Source organism: Cryphonectria parasitica (genome assembly GCF_011745365.1).
Source record: "Cryphonectria parasitica EP155 unplaced genomic scaffold M406scaffold_2, whole genome shotgun sequence".
Taxonomy (NCBI): domain Eukaryota; kingdom Fungi; phylum Ascomycota; class Sordariomycetes; order Diaporthales; family Cryphonectriaceae; genus Cryphonectria; species Cryphonectria parasitica.
This window is the reverse complement of record NW_024468910.1, coordinates 2,495,461-2,519,767: the sequence shown is the minus strand read 5'-3', so window position 1 is coordinate 2,519,767 and position 24,307 is coordinate 2,495,461. Positions and strand designations below refer to the sequence as shown.

At 50.3% G+C, this 24,307-nt stretch overlaps 3 protein-coding genes across 3 annotated transcripts; 2 read left to right on the top strand and 1 right to left on the bottom strand.

Moving 5' to 3' along the window:
• Positions 1-9,273: 9,273 nt before the first annotated feature.
• M406DRAFT_273063 (uncharacterized protein) lies at positions 9,274-11,181 on the top strand. Its single transcript, XM_040918168.1, has 2 exons — positions 9,274-10,062; positions 10,108-11,181. Exons 1-2 carry the CDS (start codon positions 9,286-9,288, stop codon positions 11,065-11,067), a joined length of 1,737 nt encoding a protein of 578 aa, XP_040779588.1. The 5' UTR covers positions 9,274-9,285; the 3' UTR covers positions 11,068-11,181.
• A 1,432-nt stretch (positions 11,182-12,613) lies between these two features.
• On the bottom strand, positions 12,614-13,309 carry M406DRAFT_56185 (uncharacterized protein). Its single transcript, XM_040924571.1, has 2 exons — positions 12,782-13,309; positions 12,614-12,714 (listed from the first exon to the last, which is right to left on the bottom strand). Exons 1-2 carry the CDS (start codon positions 13,062-13,064, stop codon positions 12,641-12,643), a joined length of 357 nt encoding a protein of 118 aa, XP_040779587.1. The 5' UTR covers positions 13,065-13,309; the 3' UTR covers positions 12,614-12,640.
• An 8,047-nt stretch (positions 13,310-21,356) lies between these two features.
• On the top strand, positions 21,357-21,918 carry M406DRAFT_71613 (uncharacterized protein; the record flags this gene model as incomplete). The annotated part of the gene is made up of 3 exons (XM_040925483.1): positions 21,357-21,424; positions 21,549-21,711; positions 21,790-21,918. 3 exons carry the CDS (start codon positions 21,357-21,359, stop codon positions 21,916-21,918), a joined length of 360 nt encoding a protein of 119 aa, XP_040779586.1.
• Positions 21,919-24,307: the final 2,389 nt, after the last annotated feature.

Below are 24,307 nucleotides of genomic sequence, written 5' to 3'. Positions count from 1 at the left end.
ATTAAATCAGTGACATGGTCAGATGGTGTTAAAGATGGGACGCTGAAGACGGCTCGAGACAGACATGCCCCCTCCCTCCCTCCCAGGGGGCCGACCGAACTCCAAGAACAGCGAGAATTTGTCCAGCTTGTCCTCCTAGTACCGGAGAATTTCTCGTCAGGCAAACAGCGGCCACAGGCAATGGTGTATGAGTCATGAAAGCCATCCAGTATGGGTGCCCGACGTAGTCGCCTTCTAGTTAGCGAGACGGCAGCATGATCGAGCTGCTGAGGTGGCGGAAGTGAAGATTTTCGAGATGGGACGGCGGGAGGCAACGTGCACTGAGTGCATGGTTGGGAGGTATCCTAGACTCGTGAACCCAACCATTGTCCTATCGTTGTAGTGGACTTGTTCGTGGTGCCCGTCTCTAGGACGTGTGGCATACCTTAGGGATCGAGACCTTCCAGACATCTGCGTGTGAAAGGGTTGCCAGCTGGGCACAAGGGGGCCTCCAGACGTCGCCTTCGTCACGCTTGGTCTGTACGGGAAGGACAAGACGATACGGTGAGACCGAGAAGGATACGAGGCGGCGAGAGACTTAAATATCTAGCGGACCATCCGTCATGGTGAAATGCTCTTACAGTCTGTGATTCGGAGAACGCAGAGGCGCTCTAGAGAGAATGAGTGCAGAATTCGAAGATCAAGAGTTGCACAGCCACATCGACGATGAGTGTTGTGAGGGATAGAAGTCCTTGATAGGTGTGAGGTTGGAACGTCGTGATGGTAGTGGTGGCAACTGGGTGGCAATTAAAAAAAACTGCCACCCTCAATAAGGTAAGAAAGAAAGAAAGGAAAATTATGGCTGGTTGCTGGAGCTAGCAGGAGGAGCTAAGCCTCATGGGAGCACCAACGCACGCTGATTGGTCATAATCTTGCTCTTCAGCGTTACCCTGTCTCCAAAATCAACGTCAGCATTTCGCTCACGACCAAATATCAAAGACCTGGATTCACAATTGATAGCAGTAGTTGTGCAGAGGCTCGAAACGAGGACAACAGATGCCTCTACCCTTGTGGAATTGCATTGAAATCACTCCGGGTACGCTCCCTGGGCCTTATATAGTAAATGTTCGAGGACAGCATCTGGTTTTAGATCAGGAGCCAAACACATGTGGTTCGTCTTGAACCCCTAACGCTGCCTTAGTATCCGTATCAAGCTACCTGCAGTGCCACATATCAAGACAGGGAACGGGACAGGCAGTACACACCCCTTCTCCAACATTAGAACCCCTCTGCAAGGACCCCAATCACTCACTGTCGTGCAATCGTGAGTCGTGTTGAACTTGTCCCGGGGTTCCAGCAGCAGACTTAGCTCTCTCCCATCTGGACTAGGTCGGAGAGCGGTATGGCTTGAACAACGTCACACAGTCATGATCCAGTGTTTTAATTACCTCTCATTTGATCATTGCAGCACACAAGTTTGCATGTGATGCCTCCCACCAATATAAAGGCAACCAGGTCATGTGAGCCTGCGTAATGATAATACCAGAGCGATCAACTCGGTGGCTCTATGTCCGGCTATCAAGAATGGGTATTTCGTAGCTCCGTCTTCCTACATATAAGGGGCATTATTTCGTCCGAGAGTGTCCAGATACTTATTAAACACAAGCTGGCGGTAAGCATTCGAAGAAATTCAGCCCCGCACTCATCAACAACGGCCCAGTCATCTTCAGGGTTGTCACACATCTTGGTTCATGCGGGTCTCGGGCGGCACAGCGGTGGCTACTAGCAGTGTGAAAACTTGTGCCGTGCACCTTCAGGCCCTTCAATCAAGTTAATAAAAGTGTCATGACATGGATTTCAGTAGGGCTTGGGTGGGAGCTGGACCGAGATTGTGTACGCGTGGATCAGGTCAACTATACCTGGAGCTTACTGTGTATCTGAACCTGGTCAACACGGCCTGATACATAATGCCCGCTGACCATTGCCTCAGTACTTAAGTGAACAAGTGCCAGTCTCAAATTGAAGTATCACTATTACAAGGTCATGAAGTTATCCGATTTCATTGATGCCTCACGGCATAAATGCTCGTCAAACATCGGGTTTGAGTGCGGTGGGCCCGGTCGCAATATTGACGCCCAAGCCACAATTATATCCGGACGTCTTACCTTCGATGTCCCAGCAGGCAGGTTGAGAGGGTTACAGCAGGTCGTATTCTCGTATCCGAGGCGACCTCGGGACGCCGACTTACCAAATGGGTATTGGGCCTGCCTTTGTCATTTTTGTTGCCAGATTACCACCTCGTCAATAACGTAGCGGAACAGAAAGGCGAGAAAGTTTTGTTCAAGATGTGCAATTATTGTCCGTCTACGTTGTGCAATCATGCGATGCCACATCAACCGATAGTGCACAGTATTGATCAGTTCGACCTCTGGGTTGCAACTGTGGCTGGCTTGTGCACGACTAGCTACGGGTCTGTTCATAATGCTCTGCCACATGCAATATGATTGGAAGGTCTGAAAATAAATGTGGTCGAGCCTTTTGCCTAAGAGATTACAGACTTCAGTGAGTCGTGCGTAGAGTGCCACGTTGTAAAAGTCCGCGGCTCCGTCAAAGACTTTTCGTTGGACTTGATCAAGATCAAGTTGGGTGCTCTCACATAATATCCGTACAACCCAGATCAGTGCGGAAGATTCCCGCATGTCGTTGCACCCATACCATTGGAGGACAAGGCATGAATTATGATAGCCAGATCGGCAACAATGTCGTTGCGCCGTCATCCCGTCTAGTGTACGGTGGCTTATGTGATCGTTGCAGCAGTGAAATAACCACTGCCACTGGGGTGCTTGAGGCGGCCGGCATGGCCAATAAAAGCTCTTCCAAATGTCAATAGAACATGTTACTTCCGAAGCCTAGACCAAATCGGGTTTTGAGGATATCGATAATCTTGAATCTCGAAGCTGATCAGTTGGGGTCTTTATCGCTACCCAGTTCTTTGAGAATTTTCAAAGGCGTGACACCCATTTCTATGAGACATAACCAGATGGTAGACGCATTTCCATCCCATCCCAGAAATGAGTGTTACATCAAAGCAAGGTACAACCCCAGCATATGTCGAGATGTTATAATTAACAGCCAGCAGAGACAGCATTCTACTTAAGCACTTAATCATCTGCGCCTTTGTTTCATGTCGAAATTATCTTCTCAACACGGAGCACACAGATATATTCCCCTGTTCAGAGGTATTGTGGAGGGTTACATACGTGAAGGCAAGTCTCCAGAGGTCAGCCTTACTGACGGCCAGCAGCATTTTTCACGAGCCTGTAGCCCATCGATGAGTTCATTTCAAGTGGTGCTAACATGCAGCTCAGGGTCGAACCAGGAGTGTAGGGCAGCCAATGATCAGCCAAGTGTGGTTATGGTGCCCTACAAAATCTGTCCTCCACTGGTCGCTTACTTCTCTGGGTCTGAGCCTTCAAATCAGACCTAAGCAGGCTGTCTCTGCCCCTCGCTCCCTCTCTGTCTCTTTCAGTCTCTTCTTGTCAAAGTATCAAGATGACCACCTCAAGTACCATGGTTTTGTTCCTGGAGGAGGTCTGCACCCAAATTTTGGAGTTTGACTGGACATAATTCCTTTTTACTGTTACAAGTTGCAACCCCAAGATGACACACACTGCGGGCGACGGGAGGACAAGTGCATGCATACCATGACACAAGCGGCTTCAGCCTCCTCATGTGAATGAGGCGGCGTGTTGATGGGTGGGTGGGACAGCAATCCCATCACATTGTGACAACACATTACAGTCCAGCCCCAAGCACCATGTGCATGTGAAGTTAGCTAAGCACGTGCAGTTGAGCAAACACTCTGTGGTGGCAGGAATCATTTCTTTCCACGTGGTTTTCGAGCCTGTATGAGCTGAAGACAAGGTGAGAGCAACCGACCATCAAGGCTGGGTCCCCACAGCCAATGCTCTCGATTATCAAGGATTTCTGTCATGACTCTTAGAAGGATATACACACAAACTGATCAGTAGCAGCAATAACCGCCACAGCCGCCACTTGCTGTACAAGATGACTAGAAGCCTGAAAATTGGTCTGAGTCACTCATTTGGGAGAAAAGATGTACTTATGATTCATTTCATTATTTTGCCCCTTTTAAACAATAATAATAATGATAATAATGCAACAAGGATGTAGGTGTGGAAGTTGTTGGGTTTGGACGCATGTTAGGCGTAGTTTCACTTCTTGAACGTCTTTCCAAGCTTCACGAAATAATTGGCTACTTCTGTAGCGTAAAGCTTCGGTACAGATCTTCAAGATCTCCACGGGCTGAAGCGACTCTTGCATCCTTCCACGCATCCCTCCTTCGGCAGAGCACACTTCTGGCCTTCGCTCGACCACGACCACGCTCTTTCAGATCCTACGTCCGCCTCGTTAGCTCTATCATGAGGTGTTGATGGTGGAAAGGGGGGGGGGGGGGATGAATGATCTGCCATTTGAAAAGAAGAAAAAAAGGATTCTCCCAAGTATAGGGCTGCTTCATATACAGGGGCTAACAGGATTATCGCCGGCTTCTCCCCGCACGCCCGGCATCTCTTATTACCAACCAATTTTTATAGAGTGCCAGCCCTGCCGCGAATATCTGTGTGCTATAGTAGCCTATGGAGAGCGATCCCACCCTTACATGGATGGCCCTGCAGGTGTTGGGAACTGCGTGCACTCGGTCTCCATTCAATCGGCCTTATCGAGTACATCCCAGCCACACACGTTCAACCGGCCACCATGTAGAAAGTTATCAAACAGGAGGTAGAACTCGTCCCAGGTTGACGAAAATCCTTTCCAAGCTATATGCGCAGTAATATGCAGGTGTGCAGCCCTATCAAATTTCAAATTTCGAGTTCCACGACGCCGTACCAGTAACACTCAATGCTGTGACAAAATCTGCACGGTTTAGAGCGTCCTTGACTGGAAAGGCCTTCGCTAAATGACGCTTGCAGGGGCTGCATCGACTGCTGTCTTGTCACTTGACGTCTAGAAAGTTCCCGGCATGTCTCCACAAACAGTTCATACTCACCAGATAGGTACTGATACAGCACAAATCAACTGATGGAGGGCATGCTGTGCGTCGTCAAGTCAGTAAGCAGGGCGGTACAGCGGGCGTGCGTCTGTGCATGCTATAATTGCTGAGGTTGTGCTTGCTGGCGGCGGGCAGTGAAGCCCTCTTCCTGATAGTGAAATCACCCAAGATGTTATCGTCATGCACAGCGTCTTCTTCAATCCTGGTTTGTGGGGCTGCGAGGATCCAAGGCCTGGTCTCAACTGAGCACAGTCCAACACATCCCAGCCATCTATGAAGATGGGCTTTACCCTCAGCAAGCCATCGGCCTGAACGAAAGCTCGGGGACACGTGGATCGTCTTGCCAACCCAGCCACTTCCTTCACAGCCGATGCCCACCATCAATATCTATGGTTCAACCTTTGCCTTGGGCAATAATTCAATACCCAATGGTGTAATTTTGTCTGCCCTGGATCTCCACAATGTGATCCTGCATTCAGGACTCACCGACTCTTCTCCAGTTCCTTTGCCCATTCTCCCACAAGGTGGTGGCTCACCGCTGACGGCAGGAGAAGCTGGGTAATAGTTAGGCTTCCAAGAGCGAAATAGCACGCATGATTTAGTGTCCGAGGAAGTCTGAACAAGCTCTGTACCAGCTCCGTTCCTAGACTAGCTGGTTGCCTTGACTGGCAGCTAGCAAGGCGATCGACACGGCTTTCTCTCTTTAGCATGTGCCCAAAGCCCATAGATGAGGCGGCTTCTCCACCTATACCCGATCACGCACAGCCTCTGGGCAAGGCGGGCGAGAAGGATGTTCCTGGACGCTACGCCCTTTGAATAGGCAGCACTGACAGAACGGCGGGGGGCTTGTACACCATAGAACCCTCCAAGTCAGACCTCAAGGACTTGGAACCTACGAATCATGGTCAGCATCATGCGACTTGTGATCCGCCGTTTGAATGTGTTATGTATTGTATTCTTGCACAAAACTCACTTGCCTCCGACTGTAGCTCAGGCTGTTGACCGGTCCTGGTGCAGTAAGCAGCAAGAAGCGCAGGGCAGACAAGCAACCTCACCCTATCTTGTTTTTCCACTTTTGCTATTTCCCACGGCTCTTTATCTTGACTCCTCCCTTTCTCTCTTCTAATTATCTGTAGGAATCTGGATAGGGAGGTCTTCTTGATATTCGAGCACACCTCGGTGGCATGTGGCGAGTTCGAAGGCTTGAATATCGGGTTTTCTCGGAGATTGAGTCACCTGTTTCCGCTTTCTCCTCGTAAGATTGAATAATCAGTGGTGTGAAGCGAATTCTGCAGAGTGGTCATGCATTCTGAAAGTATTTTGTAGGTCGTTAGGAACCTGTAAGTAGTGGACGGTGGGACCGGTTATCAGCAGTTTATAGACCTGGATCGCGTGACGCTGGCAATAAAGCTCTGCTCACCTCAGCCTCCAGCTATTGGACCTGATAAGGAAACTCTAACCGAGCCTTTTATTCATTGCTGCACCTAATTTCGGTCGTCTGTTGCCATGTTGCCAATTATTCCTTTTACTTCCTCTTTTCCATTGGTGCCCCATTGTTTGACTCGCATCATCTCGTACAGATGAATCAAGATGGACAGGTAACACTTCATGGATAGGAGGTTGTGTAACAATAGACTCAATACCCCGGCACAGAGCCCAACACCTGAGGAGTAAACGCTGATGATTAGATGTCAGCTCCCGCAGGGCTTCAGGCTCTCGAGGTCGCAGAAATTTTGTTACAATACTACAGGAAGTTCCTTAATCTGCGTAATATGGATTGCACTCAGTCAATTCATTATGTCTGTCATCGCCAATGACAACAGCAGATGTGACAGTCAGCTGCATGTGGTTGTCATGGGACAGAGGTGAATGGATAGGCTCACTGTGCAAAAGAAGAAAACAAAATTTACATACATGAACTGAGGAGAGCGACAAGAATGAAGAACCCTACAGGCGCTACTTCTATAGTTACACACAAAGACTCATCTGATCCCCTTTTCGTTTGTTGACTTCGCCCTGTGGACACGCTAGAACATTGCAATATAGGACCACTGAGGAAGACAGCACTGCCTGATCTACATCTATATATCCAAAAGCATCACACTGAAGAGAGCTGAAGGCAGCTGCGATATAGATGGCTGTGGTTGTTTCGTGTTGATGTTGCACACAGGCGACCCACCACGAATGATGGTATGAAAGCTGACTAAGAGTAAAACATGGGACCAGCTAGCTGTTTATCAATAATGAGAAATTCACGCTGCAATGATGACCCAATGTAGGGTCATTTACACTCGAGTGATGTCCCCCATCTATATCGAAATTCGGGCCGAGCCATGAAAGATTTTTGTTATGGCAAAGATGGACAACAGAAAGGTCAGCACTCTTGAGAAGCTGGATTCTCAGATAATTATCTGACATTTTATTACACAGACATACACTAACCAACAGAGCCATTTCCCCTCAGACGTCTATGTCCTTGAGGACACATGGACTTTCCGTTGACGACATGTGTCCAACAGTGTCTCCAATAGAATGACCGAATTCTCTCGATTTTGCATTGTATTTGACTTCGACCATGGTGCAAGGGGCCAGTGCCACTCTCCACAGCCCCTACACAAGACATCTGGCTGTGTTTCTGTATAATGACTAGTATTCAACAGCAGACGACAGGTTTCGGGAAACCACTCCCCGCCATACCGAAAATCAAGAATAAAAATAAATACATACCGATCTATGTAAACACAGCAGGGAAAAGTTCTATAAATTGGGCATCCTGCCCCTTGTGGCTGCCTCGGGCACATTTTCCCTGGCAGAAAGCAAGCATTGGAAACCCCTCCCCCTCTCGCATTGTTCCCCAAGAAATTTCAGCTGAGAGCAATCGAAGGCTGATGTGTCAAAACCCTTTGCGAACGTTCAGGACGCCGCCAGTGACAAATTCCTCGGTATAGTAGGTATTCTGCTCCCAAGCACTCAATGTGGCTGAGGCCACAACCCGCAAAATCTATTTAAACTGGATCTTTGATGTAACTGTCCTTGTTTTTCTCGGTGAGATGGGATGAGGCTCTGCCATCGGGTTGTTGGTTCGCCATGTGTGTGTGTGGTTCGCCAAGGCGACCAGCTAGCATCCACGGCGTCCTAGCCCGAAGTACCAAAGTACTTGGACATCAGGGGGGTCTGCCAAAATTGGAAAAAATGGTCTCACCCGAGACCCCAGCCCCGGTCCCAGTGGCGTCGGTGCATGTATGCTACTATCTACGCGGTGCGCGGCCCAGACGATGAGAAGGTTATAAGGAGGCAGAAGCCTCTTCTCTTCAACCGACAGTTCTGATATTATTCGAGCGACCCAGAACTCTTCCCTAGCTGAATTGACATTGCCGTGTTGATTCACGCTGCAAAGTCAGAGCACTTCATACCCTGACCGTCGATGGGGTTGTATCCACACTATACAGGCAAACCCTTTGCCTTTTCTCTCTTTTTTCCCCACATGCTTTTTCAGACCTGTGGTGGGTGGCTAGCTAGCTCCAACATCCTGGCTTTCAACCACTCAATTATCTCTGCTCTCGTTCTATATCAATTCGAGGGATTGTCTTTCTGTGCATCTTCCTGAACGACGGTCAAGCATTCTTCAACAGAACTGTGTCGCTCCTAGGTCTCCAATTATGGCCCACATTGTCAACAACTTCAATAAGGCTTTGCGAAGGCAGGCGAGAGGGTAAGGGCAGGAGCCTGATCCAAATGTGCTATTTTTGAAAGTGCATTTCCAGCTGAAAGATTATTGCAGTGAGCAGCCACCTTCAGCTAGAGACCGAACCCAGGCAGAAGTCGACGCTGCCACTGGGGTCAATGCCAATGCAGAATCGCAGCAGTCTGTCACTCTACGACGCAGTGCGGAGCACATAGCAGAAGCCAGCGCTGAGCCCGCTGCCAAGAGGCTGAAATCTCCGTCGACCTCTGCTGCAGGCGATTCCGCAGGCGATGCTGCAGATGAGGAAAAGGGCATCTCGACCCCAGCGCATATGGGCGACAGCACTTCTCAGATCGAGAGACCTCACGTAAAGGGCAAACTATGGACGGAAAGAGATACGGCCTTGATCAGGCCAAATGCCGCCCCCACAGCCGCTCCCACGACCCCGCAATACAAAACAAGAGGCGCGACAAGGCGGCAGCACGCGGCAGCTCGGGCGAATGCTGCCCAGACTGCGGATGAGAAGGAACCAGCCTCTGTGACAGTCATGATTCCTCAGCCAGAAACACGGCCCATTTCACAAGAGCAGCTTGTGGCAGAAGTCAAGGGGATTTACGCCGGCCTTGTGATGGTCGAGTCCAAGTGTATCGAGGTTGACACTGCTCAGAGCACACAGGCCGAGAGCACTGCTAAACTCAACAATGAACAGTGGCAGGCCCTGATTGCTCTCCACCGCACCCTCCTTCATGAGCATCACGACTTTTTCCTCGCCTCTCAGCACCCTTCTGCCTCGCCTGCCCTTCGAAGGCTTTCTCAGAAGTACGCAATGCCGGCGAGAATGTGGAGACATGGCATCCACTCGTTCCTTGAGCTGCTTCGATCTCGCCTGCCCGCCTCCCTGGAGCACATGCTCACCTTTATCTACCTGGCATACTCCATGATGGCCCTGCTCTACGAGACTGTTCCGTCTTTCGAAGATACTTGGATTGAGTGCCTGGGAGATCTCGGCAGATACCGGATGGCTATCGAGGACGAGGATATTCGCGATAGGGAGATTTGGACTGGTGTCAGTAGGCATTGGTACGCAAAGGCTAGCGATAGAGCCCCTACGACTGGCCGCCTTTATCATCATCTTGCGATCTTATCCAGGCCGAACGCTTATCAGCAGCTCTTCTATTACTCCAAGAGTCTGTGTGTCGCCTATCCGTTCAAATCAGCACGCGATAGTATTCTCACGCTTTTCGATCCCATTTTGAACAACAACCAGCATCAGTTGCCACTTTTGGAGTTCACATTTGTCAAATCCCACGCCATCCTTTTCATTGTATCCAATACAAACGAGGAGGAGAAGCCGCTTCCCCAGCCGAAGGACCAAATGATGGCCGACTATAACACAACCAAGACTGAATTCATTGCGCGCCTTGATCCCACAATCTCGCGATGTGCTAAAGGCTGGAATACAATAGGCGGTCAAATCGCAATCTCCAACAATAATGCGATTTTGGAATACGGCAAGACAGATGCCAATGCACAGGGAGATAAGAACGTCATTCTAGCCGCATTGACTCTGAAGACTGGGAGTGCTGGGGGAGATGTGCCCATGGATGGCTCGGAAGCTGATAGCGCGGAAACGGACGGCGAACCTGTCCCCTCTGAGATGTTCGGCATAATTCAGGACTTCGTCAAAGATTGCGACCAAGTCATGTTCAACCGCTATGGCGATAACAACATCATGAGCTATCTACACGTCCGACTCGCTTACATGTATCACATGGCCCAGAACGAATCCGCCATGAAGCATCTCGAGGATCGCTTCCCATGGGCACAGGTCACTCGGCTCTTGAATCTGCTTGTTGTTGATGCTCAAGACCTCGAACGCACCGAGTCAGAGGAGTTCCCCCGCCCTACCGAGAGACCACTTCCCGAGGACTGGACCATGCGAGGCCACCTGTGGGTAGAAGGCCTGTACCCGGACGATTGGTTCAACTCGGATAAGTTCGAGGAAGATGAGAAGGTCTTCGAGCTCCCATCCATGAGAGAGCACCGGCGCACGCGGGTTCTCTGGTTCGGCCGCAGACTGGCATCTTTCCGGAAATGGATCATATACGACAAGGAATCTAAACAATATCAGTGCAGCTATGTACTCAGTCATCAAGCAGGTTGCCTTGTACATGGTAGCCTTCCCAAGACGTTGCCCAGAATCGCCAGGGCATCTACCACAGACAGCACGGCTACAATGACTGATGAGATGGCCGATTCAGAGCCTGAGGACTTTACCAAATCAGAGGCTGAGGACGCCTCATCAATGGTGGTCGAGGGCGATGACTGAGCTGGAATAATGTCATCACCCTCGACCACCATTGGTGAGGCGCCCTCAACCTAGGCTTCTCGCTCAGCAGTGGTATCCTTCGTGGCGACCAGGATTGGACCATGTCCTTGTGAGTAAATTCTATTTGGTTGCAGACATTAAGCGTTGGGCGCTTCCCCGAGGAGGTACACACTTTCCGTGGACCCGGAGTCTTCCGAGGAACTTCCAGGAGCCCCGGGAGCTGGCATCTGCTTTTGTGTGTTTCTGTCAATCTTTTGGACCCGAATGGTGTTTCCGATCTCTCCACGTCCGAGATCTAGCTCTGGTTATTAGAGCACAGGTGGACTCCTCGTGTAAGGCCTCTTGGTTGGATTTGACTACGACAACCAGCTAACAGAACTCAGGGCCATTCTGCTTCCAGGAACGAACGTCCCTTCAGGACGAGCTGATTGCTCGCTCTCAAGACTTCCCGGCCTTGGCCAGAGCGGATCTTCAGATATCCCCGACTAGTGCCCATGATTGAGCCACGGGGCTATCAACTACCTAGAGACAGGCTGTCTGAGACCTTGGTCCCTTATCTCTATTAGATAGTCAACAAAAAGCCTGAAATAAAGGGTTGAAAGTAGGTATGAAATATATGTTTTTCCTGGGGGGGGGGGGGGGGCTTTGTGTGTGGTGGATTGATGAGGTTGCCGAGTACATTGTGTCAGGTTGTACATATGTACATTGACGGTCTTTGATGTCTCTCTTTTCCATTGTGTTTCTATTCATTCATTTTTCTGTGCTCGGTGATGATGGCCATAATTTCAGTGTGCCAGTACAAAATAGTAGCGGATTTCTTTGGTTGCTTGATTTTGGTCACATTATAATAACAGGTTTTGAATCATCATTTTCACATTCTCTCTAGAAAGGCGACTCACCCTCTCCACCTCTCGACGCAGGCAAGCTACATGCAAGACAACAGATGCGGATGTTGAGACTGAGGGCTCATTCCTCACGCAGCTCGCCCTTTCAGGGCCTCACTGAGCTGAAGGATATTCTCCATGCAGACTATCCTCACTCAACTTTTTTCCTCTCAACAGCTGGGCGGTATGTGCACATCCTTCCGAGAAGGTAGATAAACAGCTCTAGGTGTGTATCCCATTCTTTCGCCTTCTAATTTGGAGTTTATCTCACTATAGTTCTTCAACTTACTCAGCGCAAGGAGGTTGTGGAATACTCGTCATATCTCATACTTTACAAGTTGTAGGTGGTAAGCATGCCAATACAAAACAAGGTAGTTGATCGACAGGCGCAAACAAGGCAACGATGTGGACCAGATCGGGGCAGTAACAAAGTGCAGGTCACGGAGTACACTTCCAGAAATGTTCCAGACCCCTCTCCGAATTTTCTTTCAAGATGTGCTTGATCGCAGCCCCGAAGCGCGGCATGGAGAAAGGGCATACTGGAGGGCGAGCACACCATCACCATTCTCCACACACCAGGGCTAGGACTGGCTGACTCCGCACAGCCGTGTTATAAAAATCATAGTGACATAGACAAAGTCAAGAGAGTCCAAGTGCAGAAGAAGAGGGCCAAGTTGGCAATAATGATCTCATGACGTAATGATGTTGGTGGCTTGTGACCCCCAGCCATCATCATCATCACCACCATCGTGGTTATCATGGTATGCTCTTCTTTGGTCATGGGAGATGGGGGACATCACGAGCAGAGGGTTCTGAAGCCTCCTACAGGTCCGATCTCGAGGACAGAAACATGCAGAAAGACACCTTATACAATGTCTCAGGTATGTATGCACCATCAAGTACGTCACAGAGTGTTGTCCCTTCGCTAGCAGATAAGGCTTTGCGTCGTTGATGCAACGGGACCGACTTTGTAAAACGTAAAGACAGGGTCTGAATGAAGTCATCCAATATGCACACTCGATCAGTGCTTGTCAGGGGTCTCTGCCAGGCGCGATGTCCGGAAGATCTTTCCGTCAAGAAGAAACAAGGCAAAGCCAGCTTCAGACCATCCATGGATTATCGTCCATGTTTGTATTGAAGTATGCAACCCAGCAGCCCAGTATGGGGGCCACCCCTTGGGTGGCTAGGTGTTTGGGTTGGTGGTTTATTTCCTTTTTCTTTTGTTGGTTACGAGCACAGTCATCCTGACACCCCCGCATTAGGAGCCAGACAGCAGTCGGTGGTGGGGAGATGCACTGAGCCTGCCCTCAGGTCATTGACAGCCACAGCTCAAGTCACCTGTCATGGGGGTTGAAACCATTGCCTAAAATCTCACTCAGGAACGAGACCTTGCTCATTTAAAGCTCTGGTTTGCTGATTCATTGAAAGGGTTCGTGCAGGTGAATGAGGTCGGAAAGGTGTATCAGATGAGAGAAAGAAGACGGGAAGAAAGAAAACCCCTCATTCGGTCCGAAGCCGTTGTGATGTATGCAATATGATACACGCCCTCTCTAGAGCCTTCTGCCCGAAATGAGGATACTTCAGAACATGGTGTGAATCAAGTAGATAAGGCAGGAGAGGGGAGGGAGGGGGGGCTGCAACGCTAACAACATGCGAACCACCACGCTCAGCTGATTGTAACCTAGCTAGACGCCTACTGACGAAATAGGGCGTACTAGAGCAACAGAGCCATGAATAACATAGTAGATGGAAAACCTCCCCCAGTCATGCCTTCAAATGCAATGCTTGTGTACAGGCAGGAGAAGTGTGTGTCGCATCAATGGGTGACGGTATCTGTTCCCAGCAGCTGATGTATCCAAAGAACGACCCATTTGGTGCATGCTTGAACCGAAAATCTGGGTTGAAGGGAAAATGGAGGGGCGGGGGGTGGCCCTCATAATCAGGAACAGATTTTAACCGGCTGGTTATGGTCTTGCAAGTCAGGATAGAGTTGAGAAAATCACCACCAGTTAGGCTTGAGCCTCAACTCTGCGTCAATGAAGGACCCCAGACGCGCCCGACTTCCACTAAGAAGGAACATAAGGATTTTTCTGGGTGATGTGTTTCCAATTGACTGCCACATGAATCCGCGCTCCTCAAGCTTAGAGGGGATGAAAGACCGAAACCTTCAGGGAACGAAGGATTGATGCTGGTCCAGGGTGGGCCAAAGATGGGTGGGGCCGCTGGGCCCGGGAGGGGAGGTTCGAGAAATGCCCCTGGACAACTCGGGGCGATGAGTGAGATATAAAGGCGACAAGGCAAATGAAAACCACAGAGCAAGAAGAAAAGGAAGACCGAAGTCCTGATTTGTAAGGCGCTATGGACCAGTGCAGCTGGAACTACACACTTCTCCGCGTCTGATCGGCGTGCGTGGCGTAACTCGTCAGTCTAGCATCTTCTTTGAGAAGGTGTGCCTCACCTTCACGTAACGAGGCATCCGTTACCCACGACATGTATGACCGTGGTTTTTAGGATTCATCATAGCCTGCCTGCTTTTAAAAAAACGCAGGCGATTGTGGTAATTCCAAAAAAAGAAAAAAATTCTTCGCAAAAGTGCAGGTGAGAATGACTGCCTGGAGCGCCCCATGGCTTACAAGGCTTGTAAGGGAAGGTATCAGTGAACTTTGTCATCCAAAGTCAGGTCAGCAACACCAAAACAGTGCAAGAAAAGAAGACCACCAGACCAGGAAAAAAAGAGGAAGAACGGGTAAAAGGAAGGGCAGGGGAAAAGGCAAAGTGCAAATTCTGCCTGGCACAGAGTAATAAATTCTCTGCACAGAACAAAGGTCCTGGAACAATGTACCATGACATCTTTCATCATCTTACATTGACTGCCTCTGCAAAGGGTGAAAAGTGACCATGCATGTAGGCGGAAGAATCCTTCATCCCCAATGCGGCTGGACTCTCACCGAGACTCACCGCAACTCCTGATGACAAAAGAGCCTTTTTGTTGACTCTGACAGATAAGGGCACCTCGCGTTTGCGTGGCGGCCGACAACTTCGGTGAGGGCAAGTGAAAGCGTTGGTGTTGGTGGTGAGGATCCAGGAAGACTGCCAGCCCAGGCTGAAACTGTGCGAAGGCCTGTCATAGAGACCACGCGACGTTGGGGGTTGCGAATTAGAAAAGAGAAGCGAGACAGGCGGTTGGAATGCTGACAGGTAAGAGGTGAACAACCGAGCACTCGCATGGCAGAGTTTGACCTGGTCGGTTGTGATCCGAGGCGCTTGTTGACCATGAGCACAATCCCCACGGCTATAGCTCATCCGGCGCAGCAAAGCAGCAGTGTCTATGCAGCAACAACCCCCCCCCCCCCCCCTCCGCCCTTTTCCCCCCAGATGGTCAAGAAGAGCACTTCTGTAAGCAGATGAGTGATCACAAAGAACTTGCCATCCATGATAGCGCCAAGCAAGCTGATTCTCTCTCCCTCCAGACCCTCGAAGGCAAGGGGGTACGTATGAAAGATGCAGCCCACTTGAGTTCTGTCATGTATACAAACCATTCATTCCGTGGCCTGTAGGTTTTCGGATTTTAGGTCTGTCGCAGTGGCCCAGACCCCGGCGAAATCAGAGTATGGGAAACAAGCTTTTTCTTGGTCGCAGTGAGTGTATGTCTCGGTTATGCAGGCATAATGATTATCGGGAACCCGTCGTGGTGTTCAGAGCTAATGAAGCGTCGTTCAGAGTCGGCCGGTGGCACATCAAGATTCTCGCCCTCCAGAGCGTACCGCCAGGCGTGTATGAGGCGGGAAATGGTCGGCAGTCTGGACGTCGCTCCTACACCCGGCTTCTCCCTCCTCTTCCGGCCAGTCCGTTAGAGTCCGTCAATAATCAGTACAGCAGAAAGGATATACGAGGCGGGAGTGGCCGCCAAAGTGCCCATCTGTTTGTCGATGCACGCCGTTGTGAGAGGATATAGGATATCGCCAACGAGCACAAACATAAGACCCAGAGCTTGGGAGAACGCCAACCGCCCGTGAGACACCGCCGCTATTTCAAGTAAGCAACCACATCTGCATGAAAGTGGCATGTCGTATCCAACTGCTGCCTTCTTGTGATTGCTGCCTTCTCCTCGTCGACACATCTGAAGGGACGGCCTGCCGGATTTGAAGATGGAAATCGACAGAGAGAGAGAGAGAGAGAGAGAGAGAGAGATGATAGTATGCTGGAGTAATAAGGATTATCTGTCTTTGTGTAGTCATGGATGGTGTTGATACAACTTCTTGGGGGAAGGTGAACCGAAAAGAACCACCTCTGGTGAGTCTCGAACGAAGTTGCGGTCTGGGGTGTTGTCGCTCACGAGATCTCAAGTACCGGATGGAGAAAGAAGAGAGGCATGGAAGAGTATCATCACGTGCTGGCCTATCAATAGAAATATAGGCACGACAGGTCTCTTTCAGCGGCCATACGCACTCGATGATACCAGGCGCCCAGTCGAACTTCCAATCAAAAAGTGTGAGGAAAGTCCATGGACGGTCAACACTGCCTGGCTGCCGCCGCCGCCGCTGCTGTTGCTGCTACCAATCAAAAGGCGGGAGGGGGTTCTTTGCTGTTGACACCCCAATATTGACGGATTTACAGCTGGTTGGCTGTGCAGCTGGCCGGGTCAGGACGCCACAGATACAGCGCAGAGCAATCAAAGCTGCAGGTGATAGCTTACCGAACAGCATCTCGCCTTGCTAAGGCAGCATACCACAGCGGCCCCAGCACCCTGTTTGTAAAGTGATAGAGCTGTGTGCATGCGTTGGTGGTGTCGTGTTGTACGATCTCCTAACTCCGCAGAACCCTCCGGCTGGACAATCTCATCGGTCGGTTTGAGGGGCGTGTGCTCGCGATGACAATCAGCCGATGCATATTCGACATGGCTCTGAATTTCGGCGGCGCATAGTGCGGTATGATGTTCTGCGAGAAGCTCGTCCGCGCGAGAGAGAGGGGGAGAGAGGGTGTGATAGGGTTGCGACGGCGTCTGACGGCGGGGTAAAATGCGGCTCAAACCCGAGCTCTTCAGTGGATCGCTGGCAAGATCTATCGGCGGCCCGCTGCTGTTTTAGCGCCTGGGTAGATTAGCGGGGTTTCTCCAATCTCTATACGTGGGCCTATGGAAGCGTCCCAGAGTTTTTGACGACAACCTTCTGGACTCGCTCGCTCCATCCCCTGCCTGCTTTCATCCCCATGTCACCTCATTGACATCCTCACATTGTCCACCTACCAATTCGCTCCTTGTTTCACCTCCACTGTGAAGAATAAAAAACCGTCGTGCTCTTGCCAGAATGGCAAGTAATGAATCGGCGCAGGAGCTCCTGGTGGTCATGCAAATCGAAGCCACACGAGATGCTGTGGCAAATGTTCGAGTTCCTCGCTCGCTCGGATGGTGTTGATACCGGTGGACAGCTGGCTGATTCTGAGTAATCGACATCGTGAGCTATTGACGCAAGGATCACGCACACCGTTCTGCTTCCGGAAGCCACCAGCTGAGGAGGCCACCAACATGATCCCAAAATGGAGCATCGGGCGTGCATCTTCTCTCACGCCATCTCGATGACAAGATTGGGGAATGGCTCGGGGGCCGGCCCCCTCCCATTCCTCTCCCTCTCTTTCTTTCAGCTTGTATCTAACAGCTGACTGTGAGGATGAGATGGATGCATCGCACGATCTTGGGGATGTGAGAATGTGCCAGCCCACCATACCACTTGGGATAGTCTCATTTGGGCGCGTACCAGGATGTACGGCAGATCTGAATGCGATCTTCAGTCGTGTTCGGGTGTGGCTCTGGGGGCGGGGGCGTTCTAGACAACAACCTTTGCTGGTGAGGAGCAAGTGGTTCAGCATCTTCTCTCCATGTATACCCACCCACCCTTCTTAGTGTGTGTGCCATGAAATCACACTCCACACTTCATTCACGTCTTGAGTCCATAAGTGTCGTCTCTCCTCGGGGACCGGTAGCACTGTTCCAGTCATCGGGTCTTCTGAGTTCTCCTTGTTGGAACTCCACATTCTCGTCCTTTGGAAGTCGAAGAGCGAGCGAGCGCCGTACCTTCACACCCTCGCCATCAACCATTGAGTCCGAAGCCATGCGGCTATTCCTCCACCTTCTTCCACACGCTCGAGTCGCTTCTTCACATGCACCCTCGGCGAACCCTCGGCGACCTGCCTTGACGACCCTATACTTATCAGTGTGAACTGATGATGCCCACCATCCAAGTTACTGTAACATAACTCAGCGCCGTCGAGGGCCAGACCGTCGAAGAGGGGCATCATGCCCGTCCCCCGTGGCCCGTTATGCAGCCCTTATCTATAGTCCCACCCTGGCGGGACTCGTTCGAGTTCCGGCTGGTCCCATGAAAACCCATAAATAAGTGCCAACGGCTTAGATCGGGCGGAGTTTGTGGTCAAGTAGAGGAGATCCATCTTCTAACCACCACACTTGCTCAGTGCCAGACAAAATGGTGGACGGTGTCTTGCGCCGTTAAACCGGATGCAAGGAAAGAAATGTGTCTGTGATGCTGTGTCGGGTCGTGGCAGACTCTCGCTTCGTTCTCGACTCTCGCTGTCGTGTGGCGCTCTGTTGTGGAGCCGCACGCCCGGAGTGGTGATGCCATCGCCCTGCCACAGAATCGCAAAAGTGGCGAGGCAGGTATCCAGTCTTCTGCTCTGCTTCTGCAGTTTCCCTTCGTCCTCTTCCTCCCTCTTGAACTTCTTCGTCGTCGTCGACGTCTCGTGTTCATCGCACCTGCGAGTATATCAGCGAGTCAAGATTCCAAGGGCGAGCAAATCGCCACCGTTGCCCATCAGACCTGCATCATCAAACCTCCGACGAGCCTCATCACGATGCGTGTTCTCGCTAGAACGACGGTGCCCTCTCCAGGGCGAGGTGACCCGTCCCCACGGCGTCGCCGGAGGCGAAGATCCATCAAGTGCAAGGTGCCCTCAATGTCGCCTCCCCCAGGGAGTCTTGAGTGACTCTCGCAAAGCACTCGTCGACTTCCAAGGTAATAGGTGTGGGAAGAAGACGAAGGGGAAAAGGGGACGGGGCAAATCATACACTCTATCCTGCACATCGGAATCTGCCAAAGTCATCGCCACAGACCTGCACATGGCCACACAAGCACAGGGTGACCGCCTCGCAGATACCTTGTTGTTATGAAAAACAGGGCGAACAAGCGCGTTCGATACTGCCAAGTCAAGGTGGTAGCACTTGTTGGAAGTGCAAGTCGCGATCGAATTCAACAGACGTCGAATCTGATTGCTTGCTTGCCTGTCTTCAAGTTAATGTTGGTTCGATTCTTTTGCAGATTTGCTGATGAATAGAAACTCCTCAAAGGAGGAGAGCAGGTACTTGATCTCTGGTCTAAAAGTAGCCGCAGTCTGTAAGTAGGGGTAGGATCGCAGGGTGGCAAAAATCCCTCTTCATACCCCCGCTGTTGCCTAACGCAGTGATTACCTAGAGAGTTCTTGTGTCCTATCTTGCAGTGCCACGCGCCATCTGCTGGCCGCCATGATGATAAAACCCACGAGCAGGTGGGCGTCTCCTAATTTTAACCGTTTCGCTGACAGTCGTGACGACCCACGTCAAGTGGACGTCGCGAGAGAACAAGGAAATGGGAAAAGATGCTGAGAAACCAGTCCTGAAACAGAGCTCAGCATTAGTTGATGGTCAAAAACCCGTGGGCAAGCAACTACTAAAGGGGCGGGCTACATGCCCAAATGTTGTATTGATAAACCCGGCTGATATTTGCAGGTCTTCCTAGCGTTGGGCAGCAGCGGCTGACAGAAGTCGGTCTACAAGGTATAAGCAAATAAAAAGAATGAAAAAGTAAGTAAGAAGCACGTGCAAGCTATGCAGATGAGGTAGTTGACCATGAGACGCCCCCTCCCCCTCCCCCAAAACGAAATGTGGGGAGGGAGAGAAAGGAAAGAAGAAAACCCGTCACTTACCTACTGTTTGTCCCGACTTTCTTGACCTCCTTCATCTCGCAGATGTCCGGGTTCATGAAGCCCTAGAAATGTTCTGATCCAATGCGTGGTACATCCATTGCATACTAGATTCATTTCTACGGCAAACACAAGATCCTGGTGGGCCAGAAAACAGGGCTATCCAAATATTCGGTCGGAATGCTTAGCAGAAACCGTCACGAACAGATTCTCATGAACATGCTTGGGTCCTCGCCACCCTCCGACCCAAGTGTACAAAGGCGCACACCCAAACTACTGTAAAAAGTGTTAAAAAAGATGTTTCTTGACAGCGAAAACTCACATGACCACCCAAGACACTTGCCTTCAAAGTGTTCAATCCCACCACTAAAGGCTTCCGAGCGAGTGTTCCCTGCTATCGTGTCGTTACAGAAGCAGCACGAAGACGCAATTCTCGGTAGGGCGACCTGACGTTCGTTGCCTGAGAAGCCTTGATGCAGATGTGGCCCTGATGCACTGCCCCAAGGAACGGACGAGGAGCCTTGACTCTTGCTCGGGCGGGTTGTAAGACGGCGCGCCGCGTTGCGGTGTGGCTATTCCTCCGTTATGATGTGTCTGTACAGCACCGTGATCCCAGCCACTGTCGAGTCTTTTCAGGAGACAGGCGGCCTCACCGATGGAAGACTTCTATGAGTTCAGGCAACCAAGCATCATCCGGATGCTGCATTTTGTCAAAGCACAGGGCGCGCCCTTGGCCCTGGTCTAGGGGTATGATAGAAGACTCACCTTCACTGTTTCACGGCCCATTTACTTGGATTTCGATTCTCTTTTCCTCTCGGTGAGAATAAGCATCTGTGTACGATGACATGGATAGGACTTTCACCTCCCCACAACCAGTTCTGACATCTTGGAGGGAGTTCAGCCTAGCAAGCTCCTTTTTGCTTGCTGAAGCTGCTCTGATATGCGGTGAGTTCTGATACCATTTCCCGGTGGAGAAAAAAAGACACACGAAACTCAATGTCATGTACGGCCAATGGGATCGTTGTTGGTAAAGGGCGTAGCTCCTTAATCCAGTTCGCCTCGTGTGCCTGAAGTCCAAGCCCCACAATAAGAACTGTGCAACTGGATCTTGCCTCAGCAGCCCTAGATAATTTCATCAGAGTATATGATTGAGCCGGTGTAGGGAGACTCTCTCATGGAATCCCACTGGTCCGTAGTAGAGGGATGTTTGACATGGGTCTCCAGCTGGTCGGCCCTGGAAGTTATATGTGAGTACGTATTGGCTCGTATAAAACTAAGCGGGGAGCTCTCCTTTCCAGGCCACCTTTTTGTCAATACTTATTCTTCCTGGTGCTTTCTGTCATCATCGAATCCTTCATTGTCAAGACTAAGTGTTCGAAAGCAAGAAATATTACCCAACCCAATAGCCTCAAGTAGAGTCTTTGATCTTTGATCACAATGGCCAAGACCAATGCAGACCAAGACCAGACGCAAGCGCGACTTACAGGCGGAGCTGGAGGCCAAAGGTATGTAGTGTGGTCAGCTGGGTGGATTGGGCCCCATCTTTTAGGCCTGCAGCAATAAATTGTGCTCTTCGGCAGGTCATCTTTTAAGCAAGTCAGATGCTGACCATTTCTTGTTTTCGCGCAGCTGCCCTTCTAAGAAGGAAAAAAAGAAGGCTAAGGCTTTTCGCAAAGGCCTTCAGAATCTGAAGAATCCTGATCCTACCGTACGCGCCAGCGGAGGCATGTGTGCTGGTTCCCAGAGAGCCCAGCTCGGGTCGTGGGAGTATATGAATGAGGAACTTGAACAGGTAAGGACGCAGCATCTCCTATCCAGAACGCAAGGAAAGTATACCAAACATGCACTAACAATGAGCCATCTTGGGCAGTCAAAAGAACAACCACCACCAGACCCCTATGGGTTCGACTCATGGGTTCAGGGATCCGGTACGAAGGACAGTCTGACCTCCTACCAGACGCAACGGCCAAGCGAGGTGTCCGACACTCACGTGGCATAAAACCCCTAACAGCACCCTCAAGCTCCCGCAACCACCACACCAAACGATCGAAGTCCAAAAAACACCATTGAAGGGCAGAATTCAAGAATCAAACAGCAAGTTGCCCGGCACTCCAAGTCCACTGGGACAAGGAGGATATCCCATGGGGACGACACAAAGGGAGGATATGTTAACAGAGTTCCCTAGATGGATTTGAGAAAGAGGCTTACGAACTCAACGACTTCGGAGTTACTTGCTTTCCAGCACCTTGCACACCTACGCAACCATACTCCCATGGTTCCGCCCCCGAACCTTCATCTGCTCAGTCGTGAAGCAGGGCAAATGCTTTTGTCCCTACACCCAGTCGGGCAACACCACCACGCCAGACGCGTTTCATCTTCAACACTATGCTCTGCAGGAGTGGTACAAAGAGCGTCAGCGGAACTCACAGGTTGAGAGATCATTCTTCGCATGAGTTGTTTCCTTGTATTTCTATCGTTGTGTCGACGCCGCGGGCAGAAATTTTGGCATTCGTGGCTGGTCCACGGGCCTTACGGGCCACACACCACTCCTGGCCCAGTGCCTATACTCGTCACGCACTGCGACCTAGGTATTGGGGCTCGTGGTCTATCGGCAGATTTTAGAGAATCTCCGTACTTTCTCATGCCTTCCTTAGGTCTGATCAAGCAGGTCACCCTATTGTGATTGAGGGAGGTCTCCGGTTTGGCAAGTTGAACTCCAGGCTGGTCAAGAGTCCGTCCTCTCGGGGCTCAGGTCGGGACTGGATCTCAACCAAAGGGCATTCAGGGGGCTCGTGTGTGCGTCGACATCGTCCTTGTCATGACGACAGATACCGCCAAGGTATCAGATGCTGCGACGCCCACAGGTCTCGATGAAGGAGGGGGCAAGATGGCGATCGACGGCATTTTTCTGTGGCTCGTCAGATGAGAATAGGCGGTCTCAAAATCTTTCGTGTCAGAGGGTGGTCAATTTTGGGGATTTGTGATCTTGAGACTAGAATCGGAGACGAAGATGGGTTAGGAGGGGGAGGTCAATTTTGAAGTAACAGCTCTCTCTGTACGGGGTTTCATTATGCTCTTGAAATTTTTTTTTCTTCTTCCTTTTTCATGGGGTTATGTGTTGTGATTTTGCTTTTTTTTTTCCTAATGCCGTTCTATTCGTTGAGTCATTTAGCGAGTAATACACCCACGAAACATGCAATCATCGGTGCCTGATGCTTATTATTCATGGATACCAGGCAGCTGAAAGGTCATTTTTGTTTTGTTGTAGCCTGTAGAATTGGAAGAAAAAGTAAGAAAGTAGCTTGCAAAATTTGTTTCTTTGGCTCTGGTTTGCCATTTCCAGGTACCCTTGCATCGATAGACTCCTTGCCATAGTCTAGAACATACCTGCACCACTGGAAAACTGTAACACCCCATATCCAATGCACTTGCATACACAACAATCAAACTGCAGGGAGCTAAATGCCCATGTCCCCACTCTATGCTATACATAGAGTGTTCGCCAGCCCAAAATTGCACATGGCTTCATTGATAAATAATTGTAGTCAACCCCAACGCCTTGGTCATTTTGCAGCCTGATTGTTTCTTACAGACATATCAATACTATCAAGGAATGTGATGGGCATCTGGGAGATGCTATTGTAATGCAGCTCTGCTTCTTTGAGGCCTAGTGCATGAGTCAAATCTCTGCTAATTGCTGCTCAACGAGAGAGAGAGAGCTACATTCGAGCGTGGACGGCTTTGTTTCCTACTGACACTACAAATGACTTCCTTTGCTAGCTGAATCCAATAGTTGTAAAAGTGCGTTTATATGCTGTGCGAACACGTGAAAATAATTGCAGTGCGCACTCAGGACCTAAGATGTTGCGCATCATATGACCAGGTGTGAGGTCTAGTCTCTCTCTAATTATGGCGCTGTATTGCACGGCTATCCTCATGCTCCCCCCCCCCCCACTTTATTCCTTCTGCCACAGAACAACAAGAAGACTGAAAACTGTTCCATCGATACATATTTAGCCTTTGACCTTCACTTGTCTGAACTCTGCTTGGCAGCCCCTTGAAAAGAGATAAGGAGAGACCAGGGCGAATCACGTGCGTTTCTCGAACGCCATCTGTACCAGCAGAGGGGCCATAAAGAATGTTTGTTCTTGAAATCAACCCTTAGATCATTTAATTGTTTTTGCATTTTGATGCTGATCGGCTGCACAGTCTGTGGCCTGGAGTTCCTCATCAATGGTGGCTACCAGCATCGATATTTCTAGATTCGGGCGCAAATTCTCCAGCCTCTAGGCGTGAAACACGTGAGAGCCCGTCAGCCTGTTAGTGTCCCAGAGATGGATTAATTAACTCAAAAGTCTTCATGATTAGGGTAGTAATGTAAGTAGTCT